General features: G+C 42.6%; 1 protein-coding gene across 1 annotated transcript in view; it reads right to left on the reverse strand.

Annotated features, from left to right (window-relative positions):
- The window catches only part of NLRP13 (NLR family pyrin domain containing 13), a 38,869-nt gene extending 37,582 nt beyond the window's left edge, over positions 1-1,287 (reverse strand). Inside the window, exon 1 of the mRNA XM_039244039.1 lies at positions 987-1,287. Coding sequence (XP_039099970.1) covers positions 987-1,287 — 301 coding nt within the window. The remainder of the gene's footprint in view (positions 1-986) is intronic.
- Between the last annotated feature and the right edge of the window lie 17,165 nt (positions 1,288-18,452).

Raw genomic sequence — 18,452 nt, forward strand, 5'->3', positions numbered from 1 at the left:
AAAAAAAAAAAAAAAAAAAAAAATCGAATGGACACTCAACTGACTGAGCACCCCAGGTGCCCCAGGATTATTTTCTACAGGTCTGAGGCAGCCAGGTCTATCAAAGAGAGCTCCTGAGACTCACCAGAGAGAAAACTTGATAAAAACCATTCAGGTTTTTATTTTTATAGGAAAATGGGATCAGTGATATGTTCATTAAAAAAATAAAAGGAAAAAAAGAGTAGCAGAATTTTACACTTGCTAACTGGTTATTAAATACATCACAACTACAATAAATACTACACGATACAATGCCACACCAGGTGGTTAGCTAACTACTGCAACACCACCATAAATCCAGCATTGTCTGACGTTTGCTTGCAGGTGTGGGAAGTGTGGCAGTCTGTGAGGTTTTGTGACATGGAAAGAGAGTGATCTGAAATCGGGCAGCAAATTTTGGGTTGGTGTGGCTCACACTTAGGTAGCTGGTAGATACTTGAGGTGTGTATAGGTACATGTGCATTTGGTATATTCCTTCAAGGCTCCACATGCTAGGTGCAGTTTTTTGTTTTGTTTGTATGTACCTAGGGTTTCCCTTGCAGGAAAAAAAAATCTTCATAAGCAAACATGAAATTGCTGTTACGCTCAAATCACTCCCTAATACTACAGCTACATGGAACAAATTTGTATTTTCAAAAGAAGGCTTGTAACACAATTGAGTGTGCCTTTCACTTTCCTCTTTTTGCCTCAGATCGCCAACTCCCCATTCCCTCCCAGGCTATATCTCCAAATCTTTGTAGCCTTTATCCCCTTTACCTGAAACTTTCATAGCTCAGCAGGGAGATTCTTCCTTACGGGGTAGACTAGTAATTTGGCAGGACCCCGTAAAAATCCAACAGCAGTCTCCCTGCTTCTGTGAGTACCCGGACAATGACCCCCCCACCCCCACCCCCCGTCCTGGTCTTTTCATCGATCCTTCCCTCCATCCCTCCTACGGACCCACTCACCATTCAGCATTGCTCTAATTTCCATACACCATGAACTCAGGTTCATGTTCTCAAAGATGGTGAGGGTCACTTCCCAGATCTGCCTTTCTGAAAAGTATTCACTCAACAGACAGAACAGGTTAATGGGATCGATGGCTTTCAAGTTTGCCCAGGGAATCTGCTGGAAGTTCCCAAGAAGCAGCTGTGAGGACTGGAGACAGACCTTGAATTCCTCCAGCTGAGGCTGATCCAGGCCCATCAGGTAAGACAGAAGCTTATTATAGAAACGATCTTCGACATAGATGTTCGCAGAGGAGCTCATCTTGCTTAACATGCAGGATTTCTAGCTTTGCGCAACAACTGTTGCATCCACAACACAAACAGAACCTATAGAGAAGAAATGGAGTTGAAACCATAAGCCAGGACTTTCACCTCTTCCAAAACTAATCAACATGCTTGCTCTATCTTCTCCCAGAAGTACTTCTGCTATCTGTGTTTCAATACTTGTCTCTCATCTGCAAGACCGTGAACTCCCTCTGGACAGAGACATGGTCTGTCCTTGGCTGCATGACCAGTGCCTAAAGCAGTACCTGGCACATGAGAAGGAATAAGCGATACCAAACACTTACTCCACACTACAGTAGGTCACTCTCATTTCATTCTCTAAACCACCAGTGACACACAGGTACATCAGTTAGCTCTATTTTATAAACTTGTCAATGAAAGGATATCTTTAAATTGCTGTAAAGAGGGGCACCTGGGTGGGTCAGCCGGTTAAGCATCTGACTTTGGCTCAGGTCTTGATCTCATGGTTTGCAAATTCAAGCCCTGCACTGGGCTCTGTGCTGACAGCTTGGAGCCTGGAGCCTGGTTCCAATTCTCTCTCCCTCTCTCCCTCTCCCCCTTCCCTACTCATGCTCAGTCTTTGTCTCTCAAAAATAAACAAACATAAAAAAACTAAAAATAAAATAAATTGTCATAAAGGAAAGAAACACACTTCTCACCTAGATTATGTTTAGTGAAAATGTCCTTTAGAAATGAAGGTAAAATACAGACTCTTAACTATAGAGAGCACACTGATGGTCACCTGAAGGGAGGGAATGAAGGATGGGGGAAATAGGTGATGGGGATAAAGGTGTGCACCTGTTGTGATGAGCACCAGGTGATGTAAGGAAGTGTTGAATTATTATTTTACACTTGAAACTAATACTACACTGTATGTTAACTGCTATTTTTTAAACATTTTTGAGTGAGAGAAAGAGCACACGTGTGCATGTTGGAGGAGCAGAGAGAGGGAGACAGAGGATCTGAAGCAGGCTCTGCACTGAAAGCAGAGTCCAATGTAGGGCATGAAGCCTACTTAAAACACACACAAACACGCACCCACACAAACTGGGGCATCTGGGTGTCTCAATCAGTTGAGTGTCTGACTTCAGCTCAGGTCATGACTTCATGGCTCATGGGTTCAAGCCCTGCATTGGGCTCTGGGCTGAAAGCTCAGAGACTGGAGCCTGCTTTGGATTCTGTGTCTCCCACTCTCTGCACCCCCCCCATTCATGCTCTCTCAAAAAATGAATAAACATTAAAAATTAAAAACAAAAAATGAATAAACATTTAAAAATTACAAACAAAAGGTCTAGCAAGAAGATAGACCAAAACCACAATGTGTTATAGAAACATACAGGAGATAAATACTGACTGAAGAAAACTATGTCAAACTGGGTAAAAATAAGAGGCATATGACAAGTATCAGAGCACAAAACATTTTAAGTAAACTAATGTGAAACAGTGCAGGGTGCATACCCTAACCAGAAAGGAAAAAGTTTAACTGTAACATTACTTAAGCACACTTAAAGACAAAATTCTCACTGAACACAGAGGCCATTTTATAATAGGACAAGTCCAGCAGGAAAACTGAATACCTCTAAATTTTTATGTACCTGATAATACAGCTTCAAAATCCATAAAGCAAAAAAGGAAATTTTAAAAATTGGAGATTTTAACACAGATCTCCATCACTAAGGGGACAGGGGGAAAAAAGTGTAAGATATAGAATATATTTTTTAATTTTTTTTAACGTTTTCTTTATTTCTAGGAGAGAGAGAGACAGCGTGAGCGGGGGTGGGGGGTCAGAGAGAGAGGGAGTCACAGACTCCGAAACAGCCTCCAGGCTCTGAGCTGGCTGTCAGCACAGAGCCCGACGCGGGGTTCGAACCCATGAACCGCGAGATCATGACCTAAGCAAAAGTCGGACGCTTAACCGACTAAGCCACCCAGGCGCCCCAAGATATAGAATATTTTAACATCACTAACCAACTTGACCTAACTGACATGTATGTACAGAACATGATCCCCAATAACCGCAGTGAGAACATCCTAATTTTACTAACGGTCAGAACACTTCAGGAGACATCTCAGAGATGAGGTTATCCAAAAGACCCATGAGCAGGACTTATCAGATAATTTCCACTCAATCCACAATGAGATACACAAGGAGTTGGGTATACCCCAACGGAGGAGCTAGAATGGTGAAGGCCGATATCCCGTGTGGTCACTGACGTGGAGCTGGAATACCCATGTAAAAAGATATGACCACTGTGTACAACTGCCTGGCAGCATGTCCTAGAGCTACATGCACACAGGTTCTTCAGTTCCTCTCCCAGAAGCGTGTCCTAAAGACACAAATAAGAACGTTTACAGCAGTTCTAGTTGATGATAATCAAACACTTGGAAGAAACCAAATGTCCACCAATGTAGGAATGTGTTACATGTATACAATGGCATTCTGTACAGCAGCACATAAAACCACATGCACCTCTCAGTTATTACGTGGAGAAGAGAACAGATAAAAAGAGGTATGCAGTGCATAATAGTCTTTTTTTTAATGTTTATTTTTGAGGGGGGAAGGGGCAGAGAGAGAGGGAGACACAGAATCTGGGGCAGGCTTCAGGCTCCTAGCTGTCATCACAGAGCCCTATGTGGGGCTTGAACTAACGGACTAGGAGATCATAACCTGAGCCAATGTTGGATGCTTGGCTGAGCCACCAGGCGCCCATACTATTAAAGCATAATAGCTGATTATGCTTTACGTACATATTAAAACATAATAGCTTTATATGAAGCTCAGAAATCAAGCTACCATTAGAGAATTTAGAGTAATGATTAGCTCTGGGGAAGCCTGGGAGGGAACACTTGTGGTTATTCTAGGGTACTGGACACATTCAGGGTCTTGAACAGTGAGAGAAGGCATTACAGTATATGTAAGACGTGTTAAGCTGCTATAAGGGCAAATATGAATCAAAAGTTAAAATTCTTAATATTCACTCATGTAAAAAAAAGAGGAAGAGACTTCCCTCCTCATTTTTTAAAAAGCTTTATTTCTTGGGGCGCCTGGGTGGCTCAGTCGATTGAGTGCTGACTTTGACTCAGGTCATGATCTCATGGTCTATGGGCTCAAGCCCCATGTCAGGCTCTGTGCTGACAGTGAGGAACCTGGAGCTGCTTCAGATTCTGTGTCTCCCCCTCTCGCCTCCCCTGCTCACGCTCTGTCTCATGTCTCTCAAAACTAAACATTGAAAAAAAATTTTTTAAGTTTTGAGAGACTCCTACCCCTCGTGCTGTCTCTCTCTCAAAAATAAGTTGTTTTTTTTTTAAATTTTAGATATTTTGAGAGAGAGAGAGAGAGAGAGAGAGAGAGAGGGAATGCCAAGCAGGCTCCTCACCATCCATGCAGAGCCTGATGTGGGGCTCAGACTCATGAACCATGAGATCATGACCTGAGCAGAAACCAAGAGTCAGATGCTTAACCAACTAATCCATCCAGGAGCCCCTCCTCATTTTCTAATTTAAGCCTTATTGGGGTATAACTGACAAAGCTGTAAGATATTTCAAGTATTCACTGTGGTGATTTGATTTGATAAATGTATGTGTTGTGAAGGATTCTCCCCATCGAGTCAACACATCCGTCACCTCACTTGTATATACATATGAAATCATTCAAGTTGTACTCTCAGCAAATTGCAATCACACAATATAGCATTATCCACTACAGTCACCATGTTTGACATTAGATCCTCAGACCTTATCTTATAGCTCGAAGCTTTGCCCTTTTACCGCCTCTTCGTCCTTCCCCTATCTCCCAAGGCCCTCCCACAAGGATGACCCAGGAAGACCTTTTGCTTAGGGAGATAAGCCAGAAAGAAAAATACTGCACGGTATCGCTTACATGGGTCATCTTAAAATAAAATTTAAAAAGTCATAGAAACAGAAAGTGGACAAGAGGTTGCCCCTTCCTTAAGGGCATTTCTTTAGCAAACTTGTCTTTGCAAATTTTTTCTCTGGCTCTTTGAGATGCATGGAAACATCTTAAAAGTCTAAGTTGCCTCTTGCTGGTGTTGCTCTGAGCTATAAACACCAAGGAAGATGGTGGCCCTATCCCTCAGTCTCCAGGACACTTTAATTGAGGTCCTGGTTCCAAGTTGTGATTACCTGCTTGTCCTAGAGAAGATACAAGGTTCATTACTTTTTTGGTGAAAGACAGTTAGCTCTTACAAATGGTCACCTCGATTACCAGGTAAATTTTGGATGAAACGCATGTATCAAATGTTGCTGCCAACTCCTGATACAAGTGCTCATACTAAAGACAAGTTATTTATCTTGAGAACATAGAAGTAACCAGCTGTATCCACTGGGCTTTATAAACAGGGCCGATTTTCCATCTGCCTTTCTATCCTCTTTCTTGATTCACTGGTGATGCACTTCGACTAAGCATTAAGCCTGACTGCAATAAAATGTTTTTCTCTTTTGTAAAGAGGTGTTCTGGGTTGGCAGGAGATTTTGCCTTCCTCCAACACCATGCGCTTAAGATGGTCTATGCTTTGTGCAGGTTACAATTCAACAAGGAACCAAAGAAACCCACTTCAAGATGGCTACGCATGGCAACTGTTAAAAAAACACACAGTAAGTCAGCAACAGCCTTGTGCATGGGGCCTCTGCCTTGCAGAACTACTTCAGTTACCACCAGGTTGGACCATGTAAAGATTGCCCAGACTCATACAATTTCCTATCTACAAAGACAACGAGTTCATAAGATTTGATATTTGAGGTCCTACTTCATGCCAGTTACTGGAGGCAAAACATAGTCATGGTGCAAGCTCTCAGGTCTCACGAGGGAACCCCAAGATTTCGTCCTGATCACCATTTTATTCCAAAAGTGCTCAACACATTGCAGGCACCCAAATATGTATCGAATAAATGGTTAATGCAAAGGTGGAAAAGATTCAACCAAATCACTTAAACCACAGAATCCAGGATAATAGGAGGCTATCAAAATACAGCCATTCCAGTGCTGGGTATGCACCCCCAAAGAAATGAAGACAGATGCACAAACACTTGTACACATATGTTCTTAGCAGCGCTTTTCACAGTACGGTGGGGGGATCAAATCATGGGTCCATCAACACATGAATGACATGTGGCATATTCACACAATGGATTATTATTCAGTCATAAAAAAGAAGGTATCAAGTTCAGATACATGCTACGATGTAGATGAACTTCAGCAAACATCCTGCCCAGAGGAAGACATTGCGAGGCTACATATTACAGGCTTCTGTTTATATGAAATATTCAGAATAGGTCAATCTATGGAGACAGAAAGCAGATGGGCAGCTGCGTGGGGGCTGCAGGATAGGAGAATGTGGGATGGCTGCTTAACAGGTTCACATTTCATTTGGGGTGATGAAAAATACTGAGGGGACCAAAAGGGACAGTTGCAAAACCCTGTGAATGTACTAAATACACTGAAACGTTCACATTGGGGGCGCCTGGGTGGCTTAGTCGGTTAAGCGTCCGACTTTCGCTTAGGTCATGATCTCGCAGTTCGTGGGTTCAGGCCCCGCATCGGGCTCTGTGCTGACTGCCGGCTCAGAGCCTGGAGCCTGTTTCAGTCTGTGACTCCCTCTCTCTCTGACCCTCCCCTGCTCATGCTGTCTCTCTCTCTCTCTCTCTCCTAGAAATAAATAAAACAAACATTAAAAAAAAAAAAAAGAATGAATGAAACGTACACATTGAAGTGGTTAATTGGGGGCACCTGGGTGGGTCAGTTGGTTGAGCATCCAACTTCAGCTCAGGTCATGATCTCATGGTTCAGGAGTTCAAGCCCCGCATCCAGCTCTGTGCTGATGGCTCAGAGTCTGGAACCTGCTTCAGAATCTGTGTGTCTCTCTCTCTGTTCCTCCCCTAATTGGGCATATTCTCTCATATTCCTTCTCTCTCTATCTAAAATAAAGAAACAAAAAAGACAGTTTATGTCAGCTCTGCCCCCCACCTCCTCAAGAATGCAGATATAATCTGTCTGCGGTGGGGCCCACCAACATTATTTTTGCAGATGTTCCCCATGTGAACTAACGATACCACCATCCCTAAGTCAAGGGACTGCTCTTGACTGTGGTTCAAATATCTGCTCCCTGAACAGAGGGGAAGGAAGCTCACAGGACACCAGAAACGGAGAAGCAACCTGACCTATCCAAAACCTTCATCTTCAGGTTGAAGGTTTAAATGCTTAAATTATACTAATTTTGCATCATTCTCCAGATGTAAAAAAGAGAACAGCTACAGATTTCTGAGTCTGCCTCTACCCTGTGAGGGGCCCTAGAAACACCCTGAGCAGCAAACCTCAAGGACCCTTGGCTCTGATCAGTTTGCCTTCTGTCCCCTCAATCAGAGGGCAGCCCCTGAGATGTGCAGTGTTCCTGGGATCCAGGAGGGTTTTTCTGTGATTAGGAGGAAGGGGAGAGGACAGGATATCTACACATCCATCGTGTCATTTCAGAAGCAGGCAACAATTTCTAGAAGAAAACCAGTAAAATGTTGATGATCATAGGTAATCCATATTTCTGATAAGGAAAACACCAATAGCTTTCAGCTTCCTGTTTACAACCCTAGAGAGAATTCAAAGCAAGAAAAAAGACAGAGGGGGCACCTGGGTAGCTCAGTCGGCTGAGCATCTGACTTCGGCTCAGGTCATGATCTCACAGTTCGTGGGTTCAAGCCCTATGTCAGGCTCTGTGCTGACAGCTCAGAGCCTGGAGCCTACTTCAGATTCTGTGTCTCCCTCACTCTCTGCCCCTCCCCTGCTCACATGCTCTCTCTCAAAAACAAATAAAATGTTAAAATTTTTAAAAAAAATAAAGTCCTTAGTTCCTGATTTCTTCTCTGGGCCCTTAACACTCTATTTCTCTTTGTTTCTTTATTTAAAAAATAGAAAAGAAAGGCTGTTTCCAGGGGCTGGGGTGGGTGGACAGTGGTAGAAGGATACAAAGTTGAAGTCACACTGGATGAATAAACTCAGGAGAGCTAGTGTACAGCCTAGTCCCTACAGCTAACACTGTGTTTTATGCTTAAATTATACTAAGAGGGTAAATCCCACCTTCAGTGTTACCCACTCAGAAAATAGGGAGGGTGGGAGGAAACTTTGGGGGGATGGATAGGTTTATGGCCTTGACGGTGGTGATCATTTCACAGGTGTATACCTCTCCCCAAGTTCAGAGAGTCCTACGCATTGAATACGTATTGTTTGCATGTCAAAGAAATGCCCATATACAGAAGACTGATTACAAATTCAAGCAACAATGAAAATGATAAAGTATCAAATTAAAAAAAAAAAGATTATCTGCTTAGAGATCTCTCTAGTTGGGGCACCTGGCTGGCTCAGGGAGAGGAGCATGCACCTCTTGACTTGGGGTTGTGAGTTTGAGCCCCACATTGGGTGTAGAGAGCACTTAATAAGTCTTTAAAATATATCTCTAGTTCAATTTTGCCAGTATTAATAATAAACCCCCAAATATCTTGAAGTTGGGGCACCTAGGTGACTTAGTTAACTATCTGACTTCGGCTCAGGTCATGATGTCATGGTTTGGTAGTTCGAGCCCTGCATCGGGCTCTGTGCTGACAGCTTGGAGCCTGGAGTCTGCTTCCAATGCTCTGTCTCCCTCTCTCTGACCCTCCCCCACTCAAGCTCCCTCTCTCTCAAAAATAAACATTAAAAATTTAAAAATATCTTGAAGTACGGGGCGCCTGGGCGGCTTAGTCGGTTGAGCATCCGACTTTCGCTTAGGTCATGATCTCGCGGTTCGTGGGTTCGAGCCCCGCGTCGGGCTCTGTGCTGACTGCCAGCTCAGAGCCTGGAGCCTGTTTCAGTCTGTGACTCCCTCTCTCTCTGACCCTCCCCTGCTCACGCTGTCTCTCTCTCTCTCTCCTAGAAATAAAAAAACATTAAAAAAAATAAAATAAAAATATCTTGAAGTTTATAGGAAATATTTATGACAAAAGAAAAAGAGAGACAGAGCTACCATTACTCCCCTCACAGCTTGGTCCAGCCAGGATACTGGTCATGTCCAATCCCAGGGAGCACTAAAGGCAACAGAGAGAGGCTTGGGGCTACTGGGCTGCAGAGTTGCCTCTGCCATAGAGATCCTTCAGAACAGAGAGCTGTTAAAGCCCATCTCAGCAGCCCAAACTCACAGGACTAGCACTGAAGGTGGTTGGGGGAAAAACAGAGAAGGAAACACTGGGAAGAGTTGGGAAGCTCGTGGGGGAAAAGCCCTAGGAGAAGAAAGACCAGTAGAAGTCTGAGCTTCGAATAGCATCAATCGTCAAACCCCTACCAGAAGCCAGGCGAGGCGCTGGCCTAAAACTGGGGACACAGTCTTGGACGGGCAGATTGCACAAGCTAACAAGCTAGCCGTGAAGATGCATGTTTGCAAGTCTTGGTCTTGCCCAGTTCTGTGCCAACTCTTTCATTAAACGTGTTATCATTGGCTGTTGTTAAGTGCAGTTGTTCTGTGCTATCAAGTCCCGGGAACACTGAATGAGCAAATGCTAAACCACTGCTCCTACAGGAGATACAGGGTTAACATCTGTAAGCCCCTGGGCACAGCCGTGTTGCCAACCCATCAATACATAACCTTGTTTGTGTGCTCGGTTTAGGGCACCTTATTCAATACATATGGTTGGTTCATTTATACTGACCTCACAGCCAGCAGTGCTATTAGGCCTGAAGGGAGCTCATCGAATGCAGGCATTTCTCTACAGGCACATCACAGCCTTCTTGAGCTTAAGAACACTAAACAGTACTTTAGGGGCCCTTGGGCGGCTTAGTGGGTTAAACGGCTGACTTCGGCTCAGGTCGTGATCCCATGGTTTGTGGGTTCAAGCCCCACGTCAGGCTCAGTGTTGACAACTCAGAGCCTGGAGCCTGCTTGGGATTCTGCGTCTCCCTCTCTCTCTGACCATCCCCTACTCATTATTTCTCTCGGTCTCAAAAATAAACATTAAAGATTTAAAAAAATACTAAACAGCACTTCAGCAATATACATGGAAGTCATATTAATCATGTTACCCGCCCCAAGAAAAGCACAAAAATGCAAGAAGTATGCACCAAACACACCAAAAAGGACAACTGTGTAGAGAATAAGGGCTAAAGCAAGAAGGCAGACAGCCGCCTGGTCCAACCCCAGCTGGGAAGATTTCTCAACTCTTGCACTGTTCTGTGCAGTCCACGAATGCCCAAGAAGCAAGGCAAGTAATGACTTAGGGATGGGAGGTCGGGGGTTTACAAGTACACTTTAGTGAGTAGGTGAATTCACAAATGCAGAATCCGTGAATAATGAGAACTGACGGTAATTAGAATTACAGCATGCGGAGTCGGAGACGGGATCCTACAAGGCGCCATGAGATCACACAGTGAGCAAGCAAGCCAGGAAAGGGAATTGTGTGAGGCTTGAAGGGCCCACCAGACTGAATCAAGGAGGGAAGAAGACCCGGGGCGGAGTTCTCAAACAACTGTGGATTCAAGAGTCTCTCATGACTCTTGAATGCTGAGAACAAACTGAGGACTGATGGGGGTGGGGGGGGGGAGGGAAAGGGGGGAGACGGGCATGGAGGAGGGCACTTGTGGGGATGAGCACTGGGTGTTATATGGAAACCAACTTGACAATAAGCTATTAAAAATAAATAAACACCAAAAAGCTAAAAAACAAAAACAAAAAACCACAACTGTGCAATCTCCCGGTGGAGAAGTGAGAAGCTTCAAGTCAGAGGTCAGAGATGCAGCTGACTTCTGCTGCTGATTAAGAAAGTGCCAGCAACAAACCCTGCCCATCTCCCAGTAAAACACGGACCTAGCCTCTGCTTCTGTAAACTTGACTCTCTTGGGTCCTGCTGACAAGTGGTATCATGCAGTGTTTGCCCTTCTGAGAATTCTACCTTCACGTAGCAGAACATCCCCCAAGCTCATCCACATCGTCACAAAAGGCAGGACTTCGTCCTTTTTTTAAATTTGTTTCAAGACTGAGTAAAATTCTGTTGCATGTATATCCCACAGCCACGTGTCAGTGACACAAGAATTAGTTCTAGAGACCTGCTGTACAGAGAAGTGCACACAGTCTAAGTGCACTGTGCACTTAGAGTTTTGCCAAGAGAGAACATCTCACATTAAATATTCCCACTTGCAGGCACAAACACACATAGGACACAAACCTTTGGAGATGATGGATAGATCTACTGCCCCGGTGGTCATTATTTTGAGAGTGTGTGCCTGTGTCCACACTCATAAAATTGTATATATTTAATATTTGCAGGTTTTTAAAATCAATCGTACTTCAATGAAGCATATCTTAAAAACAACAACAAAAACAAAGGAGTCAAAAGAGAAAGGGACGTTAGAGAAGGAATGGTTTGGAGCAACAAAGAAAGGGGATATCACTTACCCATCAGATGTCTAATCTCATGCAACCTCCCAGCGCCCCAATTCGGGGAAGCTCAAACAAGTAGCCAACTGCATCTCCTCCCCAGCTTGTGATTGGCCCTCAGGCCCCTCCACAGCCTATCAGTTCTGTCTCCAAGCTCCTAGTTTATGGGGTCAAGAAGCCACCGAAGACCCAGCTGCCACACATCATCTCTGACCCCCTTCCCTTCCAGGTGTAAATCATCACTAGCTGGGAAAGGGAGGCACAGGTGTGTTTCTAGTTAAAAACCATGTCCTCCTGGTGTGAATGGAGTCTTACACTCCAGCCAAAGGCCATCGATGTACCTCTCCCACCATCTGAGAGGTCGTGTAGAACAGTGAAAAATAAGAGGAAGAAAGAGGCCCATAAGGCCTTAAAATAAAACCACTGAGGCAGCCACATCTAGAGACCATTTCCTCCCCCAGCACCCAAAACACCACCTGTGACATGAACCCACCCTACGTGTGAAGGCTTTTCTGGTGAAGTCAGGAATAAGACAGGATAGTTTATTCGTTCTCAGAGGTATTAGCAGATTAAGTCAGGGATTTTAGCTAAGCATTTTAAATTTACACTAGCAATTTTAAATTGGAAATTAGGAAGAACTTAGAGAAAGGTGTAAGAATTGGAAAGCAACAGGTAAATCTGTATGTGCAGATGACTCAATTGCATGTCAGAAAACCTGAAAGATTCAACAGAAAAGCTTCCACCAACATGTATATTTATGTCATTTTCCTACATGCTCTGGCTCTGGGTCTTTGATGGGCCCTGTTGTTTTGGGACCCAGATTGGGTCCTGGTGATATCAAGATCCTCCTTTTGCTTGGTAAAATTACACCCACATGTGGGGGTGGGGGTGGACAGGTGAACGAAATCATCCCATAAGTTGTTCTAGATGCTTGCAAATGGAAAGCAACACGTTAATGGCCTGTCTACAGTGTCAGCCCTCTCTGAGTCTGGAAAGCTCTCCAAAACCATAATTTTCCAAAATTGTTTGTCCTTCTAAATCGAAGAGATAGGGGAGACTTTCCTTCTCAAGTTAAAAGAACCTGCAGGGAACAAGCCTAGTAGCCCACTACCTGGGACAGACCAGGGATGCTAACTACTTACAAGCCGGTGCACTGCAGAGAAGTGATAATGCAGGAGCCCAGCAAGTGGGAGGAATGACGTTAACTCCCCCGGAGCCTATTAGGGTTGGGGGCAGGGCAGACCCAGCACTTTTCTTTCTGCTTTGGGAGATGCATTTGACAGGAAGGAGCCAGGCAGCCTATTTCCCTTCAGGGTGAGTGTTGTCTTTTTTTCTCTCCTGCCCCTCTTTTCTGCATCATCTCACATTCTTAGAGTTACAGTGACAGACACTTGAGTTCACCAAGTCCAGCTGGCCAGTATCAAAGATGCAAAGGAAAGCTAGAGATTCACCTTTGAAAATGATCAGCTCTGGTTCATTGGTAAAATGCTTACCAATATCTGTAACCCTGTCTTCCTGTCCCCGAAGTGAAGTTCTAAATTCCAGCCTTTTTTCCCCCCAGCTCTGAGTATCTGAGAGCTAGCACAATCCTGAGACCTGAAGGAAAACCAGAGGGTCTTTCAGGGGCTCAGAGGTCTACAGCAGTCATTAACTGATACAAATATATATATATTTTATTTCTGAGCGAGAGCATGAGCAGGGGAGGGTCAGAGAGAGAGAGAGATACAGAATCTGAAACAGGATCAAGGCTCTGAGCTGTCAGCACAGAGCCCAACACGGGGCTCAAACCCGCGAACCGTGAGATCATGACCTGAGCCAAAGTCGGACGCTTAACCGACTGAGCCACCCAGACGCCCCTACAAAATTTTTTTAAAAATCAAGAAAGCTGTCATCACAAAGGGGAAAGAATGAGGCACAGAGTAGTACAGGAGGCAGTGAAGATTAAGAAATGTTGGCTTTGACACCACTTCCCCCCAAGTACTCCTTTTCAATAAAAATATTTGTCATTGCAGCCACATGGCTCAACCTGTGGGGCTGGGCATGAGACATGGCTGCAACTGCTGGTTTCTGTCACAGCTTTGGTTAAATTTATTTAACCTACATAAACCTCATTTTTCTCCTTTATAAAATGGAGAAACAAAGGATCTATGTGATAGACTAAAGTCACCATGCTATGCATTAGATTCCCCAGCACTTACTCATCTTATAACTGAAAGTTTGTTCCCTTTGACAAACGTCTCCCCATTTTCTCTAACCTCAAGCCCAGGCAACCCCCCATTCTATACTCTCTGGTTTTATGAGTTCAACCCTCTAGATTCCATAGATAAGTGAGATCATACAGTATTTGCCTTTCTGTTTCTGGTTTATTTTACTTAGTATAATATCTTCCAGATTCATCCATAAAGTTGCAAATTGCAAATGGCAGGACTTCCTTCTTTTTAATGGCTGAATACTAATCCATTGTGTATTTACCACATTTTCATCATCCATTCGCCTGTTGATAGGTACTTAGATGTTTCCATATCTTGGCAATCGTGAATAAGGCTGCAGTGAACATGTGGGTACAAATAGAGAAACTGATTTCATTTTCTTTGGATGTATACCCACAAGTGGGATTGCTGATCATAAAGTAGTTCTATCATTAATTTTTGGAGGAGCCTCCATACTGTTCTCCACCGTGGCTGCACCAGTTTACATTCTCACCAGCTGTGCACTGTGGTTCCCTTTTCTCTACATCCTCACCAACATGTGCTGTCTTTTGTCTTTCTGAGAATAGTCATCTTCACAGGTGTGAGATATTATCTCATGGTTGGTTAGCATTTCCCTAGAGAGTAGTGATGTTGAACATCTTTTCACATACTTTTTGACCATTGGTACATTTCCTTTGGAAAAATGTGTACTTAGAGCCATTGCCAATTTTAATGTGGTTTTTTATTCTTTTTCATTGTTGTTGCTGTTTGGTGGTTTGTTTTGGTTTTGTTTTTTTGTTACTGTTATGAGTTCCTCGTATTTTGGACATTAATCCTTATCATATATAAAATTTGCAAATATTTTCACCCATTCTGCAGACTCTTTTCTTTTTGTTGATTGTTTCTTTTATTACACAGAAGCTTTTGGGTTTAATATAGTCCCACATGTTTATTTTTGCTTTGTTGCCTAGACATTTGGTGTTATACTAAAAAAATCGTTGCCAAGATTAATGTTAAGGAGAATTTCACATACATTGTCTTCTCAGAGCTTTACAGCTTCAGGTAATACATTTAAGTCTTTGATCTATTTAGAGTTAATTTTTGCCTATGGTGTAAGATACAGGTCCAATTTCATTCTTTTGCATGTGGGTATCCAGTTTTCCCAACATTTATTGAAGAGATCATTCTTTCCTCATTGAATATTCTTGGCTCCATTTTCAATTATTAGTTGACCATACATGCATGGATTTATTTCTGGACTCTTTCTGTTCCATTGGTCTCTGTGTCTGTTTTTACATTAGTACCATACTGTTGTGATTACTATAGCTTTGTAATATAGCTTGAAATTGAGAAGTGTGATGCCTCAAACTTTGTTTTTCTTTCTCAAGAATGCATTGGCAGGGGCACCTGGGTGGCTTAGTCGGTTAAGCGTCCGACTTTCGCTTAGGTCATGATCTCGCAGTTCGTGGGTTCGGGCCCCGCGTCGGGCTCTGTGCTGACTGCCAGCTCAGAGCCTGGAGCCTGTTTCAGTCTGTGACTCCCTCTCTCTCTGACCCTCCCCTGCTCACGCTGTCTCTCTCTCTCTCTCTCCTAGAAATAAATAAAACATTAAAAAAAAAATGCATTGGCTATTGAGGATTTTTTTGTAGCTCCACACAAATTTTAGGATTGTTATTTCTATTTCTGTGGAAAATGCCATTGGAATTGTGATAGGGATCTCATTGGATTCATAGATTCAATGCATTTGGGTAATCTGGACATTTTAACAATATTAATTCTTCCAATCCAAGGACATGGGATGTCTTTTCATGTATTTATGTCTTCAATTTCTTATCAATGTCATATCGTTTTCAGCATACAGATCTTATACTTGTTTGATGAAATTTATACCCACATATGTTATTCTGTATGATGCTATTATAAATGGAATTGTTTATTGAATTTCTTTTCCAGATATTTCATTCTTAATATATAGAAACATAACTGATTTTTGTGTATTTATTTTGTATTCTGCACATTAAGTCAATTTGTCTTTTCTAATAGTGTTTTGGTGGAGTCTTCAGAATTTTCTAGTTGTAAGATCATGTCATCTGCAAACAGAGATAATTTTACTTCTTCCTCATTCGGATGTCTTTTGTTTCCTTTTTCTTGCTCCTGGCTGGGACTTCCAGTACTATGTTAATAGAAGTGAGAGAGTTGGCATTTTTGTCTTGTTCCTGATCTTAAAGGAGCAGCTTTGTTTTTTCATAGTGGCATGTGGTGTTAGCTGTGCCTTTTAATGTATGGCCTTTATTATGTTGAGGTACTTTCTACCTCAGTTCTACCTCATGTCCACATCTAATTTGTTAAGAGTTTTTAACTGGGAAAGGATAATGAATCTTTTCAAATGCTTTGTCTGCATCTATTGGGATAATCATATGGGTTTTACACTTCATTCTGTGGATGTGTTTTATCACATTTATTGAATTATGTTGAACCTTCATTGCACCCTAGGAATAAATTCCATTCGATCATGATATGATAATTTTACTGTGATCATTTTACATTTTACTAAATTCATTTTGCTAGTATTTTGCTGAGGATTTTTACATCTGTGTTCATCAGATATTGGCCTGTAATTTTCTTGTGATGTCCTTATCTAGTTTGGATATGAGGGTAATGCTGGTCTTGTAAAATGAGTTTGGAAGTGTTCCTTCCTCTTCAGTTTTTGGAAGAATTTGATATTGGTGTTCTTTCAGTGTTTGGTGAGATTCACCAGGGAAACCATCTGGTCCTGGATTTTTCTTTTGGAGAAGGTTTTTGGTTGCTGATTTGACCTCCTTACTTGTTAAAGATTTGTTCATATTTTCTGTTCCTTTGTGATTCAATCTTGTTTGTATGTTTCTAGAAATGTATTCATTTCTTAGTTATCCAGTTTCTTGAGGTGTAAGTGTTGATAGTGGTCTCTCAAGATCGTTTATATTTCTGTGGTATCAGTTGTAATGTCTCCTCTTTCGTTTCTGATTGAGTTCCCTTTCTTTTTTTCATGGTTAGTCTAGCTAAAGGTTTGCCAATTTTGTTTATCTTTTTAAAGAAAACAACAACTCTTGGGGCACCTGGACAGTTCAGTTGGTTAAGACTTTGGCTTCAGGTCATGATCTGACTGCTCGTGGGTTTGAGCCCCATGGTGGACTCTGTGCTGACAGCTCAAAGCCTGGAGCCTGCTTCAGATTTTGTCTCCCTCTCTCTCTGACCCTCCCCTGCTCGCACTCTCTCTCTCTCTCTCAAAAATGAGTAGACGTTAAAAAAAAAAAAATTTAAGAAAGCGACAACTCTTAGTTTCATTGATCTTTTCTACTGTCTTTTTGGTCTTTATTTCATTTATTTCTTCTCTGATCTTTACTATTTCCTTCCTCCTGCTAACTTTGGGCTTAGTTTGTTCTTTCTAGTTCCTTGAAGTGTAAAGTTGGATTGTTGGAAATCTTTCTTTTTTTTTCCTTCTTAATGAAGGCTTTTTTGCTCACGTGTCAGGAATGAGAGAATCCAAGAGTGGAGGTGAAGGTTGAGTGCTAAATTAAGGGGCAGTTGTCACCCACAGGGACCCTGCAATTATCCAGAACCATTGCAGTGAATTGGAGGAGATAAAACTTTGAGTCAGTGCCCAATACATGATGACTTAAAGGAAATATACAGGAAGTTCTCAGGTGATGGGGATGAGAATTAAAAGGTGGTGACAAAGATAACTCAGAGAAGTAATTGTATGTGAGCAGCAGGTAGACCAAGAAGGAAGCCTCTCTCCCACCAGTGACTTCATTGTTCTCTTTCTTCTTCTCCACAATCCACTTCTTGCCCATGATAACCATGACAGAAGACAAAAGAAGGATGAGACAGTGGAGGAGATAAATGGAGAGGAACAATACACCTTTGATTCCAGGCACCTTTTATAAATTCCAATTGAGTCTCTAAAATAGCTGTCATAGAGGTACAGATATAAGCCCCAAATAATTGTTAGTTATTATGTGCCAGGCACTATTCCAAACATACCTGTAGATTTGTCTCTTTGGAAATCCTCACAATCCCACGAACAGATAAGCTCTGATCCCAGGATCACATGTGGAGAAGTGGCACAAAGAGATCCTGTGATTTGGCCAGTCACCTTGTCAATACGTGGCATTGAGAATAAAAAACTACCAAGTGAATTTGAGTCAAAACACTAAGCCTGAACACTGGATGTGACCCCAGGTTTTTTCACAGGACAGAGAAACTTGGGGGGAAGGAGGTACACAGTGTGCTCTATAAAATATGGACTCAATAAACCTATCCCCTTGGGTGGGTTTTCATTCTCTTCTGTTTTCATGTCTCCACAGGTCTGGTCCTTCTCTCTTCTAGTTGGTTATCTTTATCACTGGCACTTAGGTCCTAGGTCTTGAGTGAAAATGAGTGATGTGAATCTGGATTCTAGTCCTTCTTCCTGCTCTTCCTCTTGCTCTTCTTCCAGCTCTTCCTCCTGCTCTTCTTCTTGCTCTTCTAGCTCTTCTTCCTCTGCTTGTTATTTGTTCCCATCCTTG

This window comes from Hyaena hyaena, unplaced genomic scaffold, assembly GCF_003009895.1.
Source record: "Hyaena hyaena isolate Hyena2069 unplaced genomic scaffold, ASM300989v1 scaffold_235, whole genome shotgun sequence".
Lineage (NCBI taxonomy): Eukaryota > Metazoa > Chordata > Mammalia > Carnivora > Hyaenidae > Hyaena > Hyaena hyaena.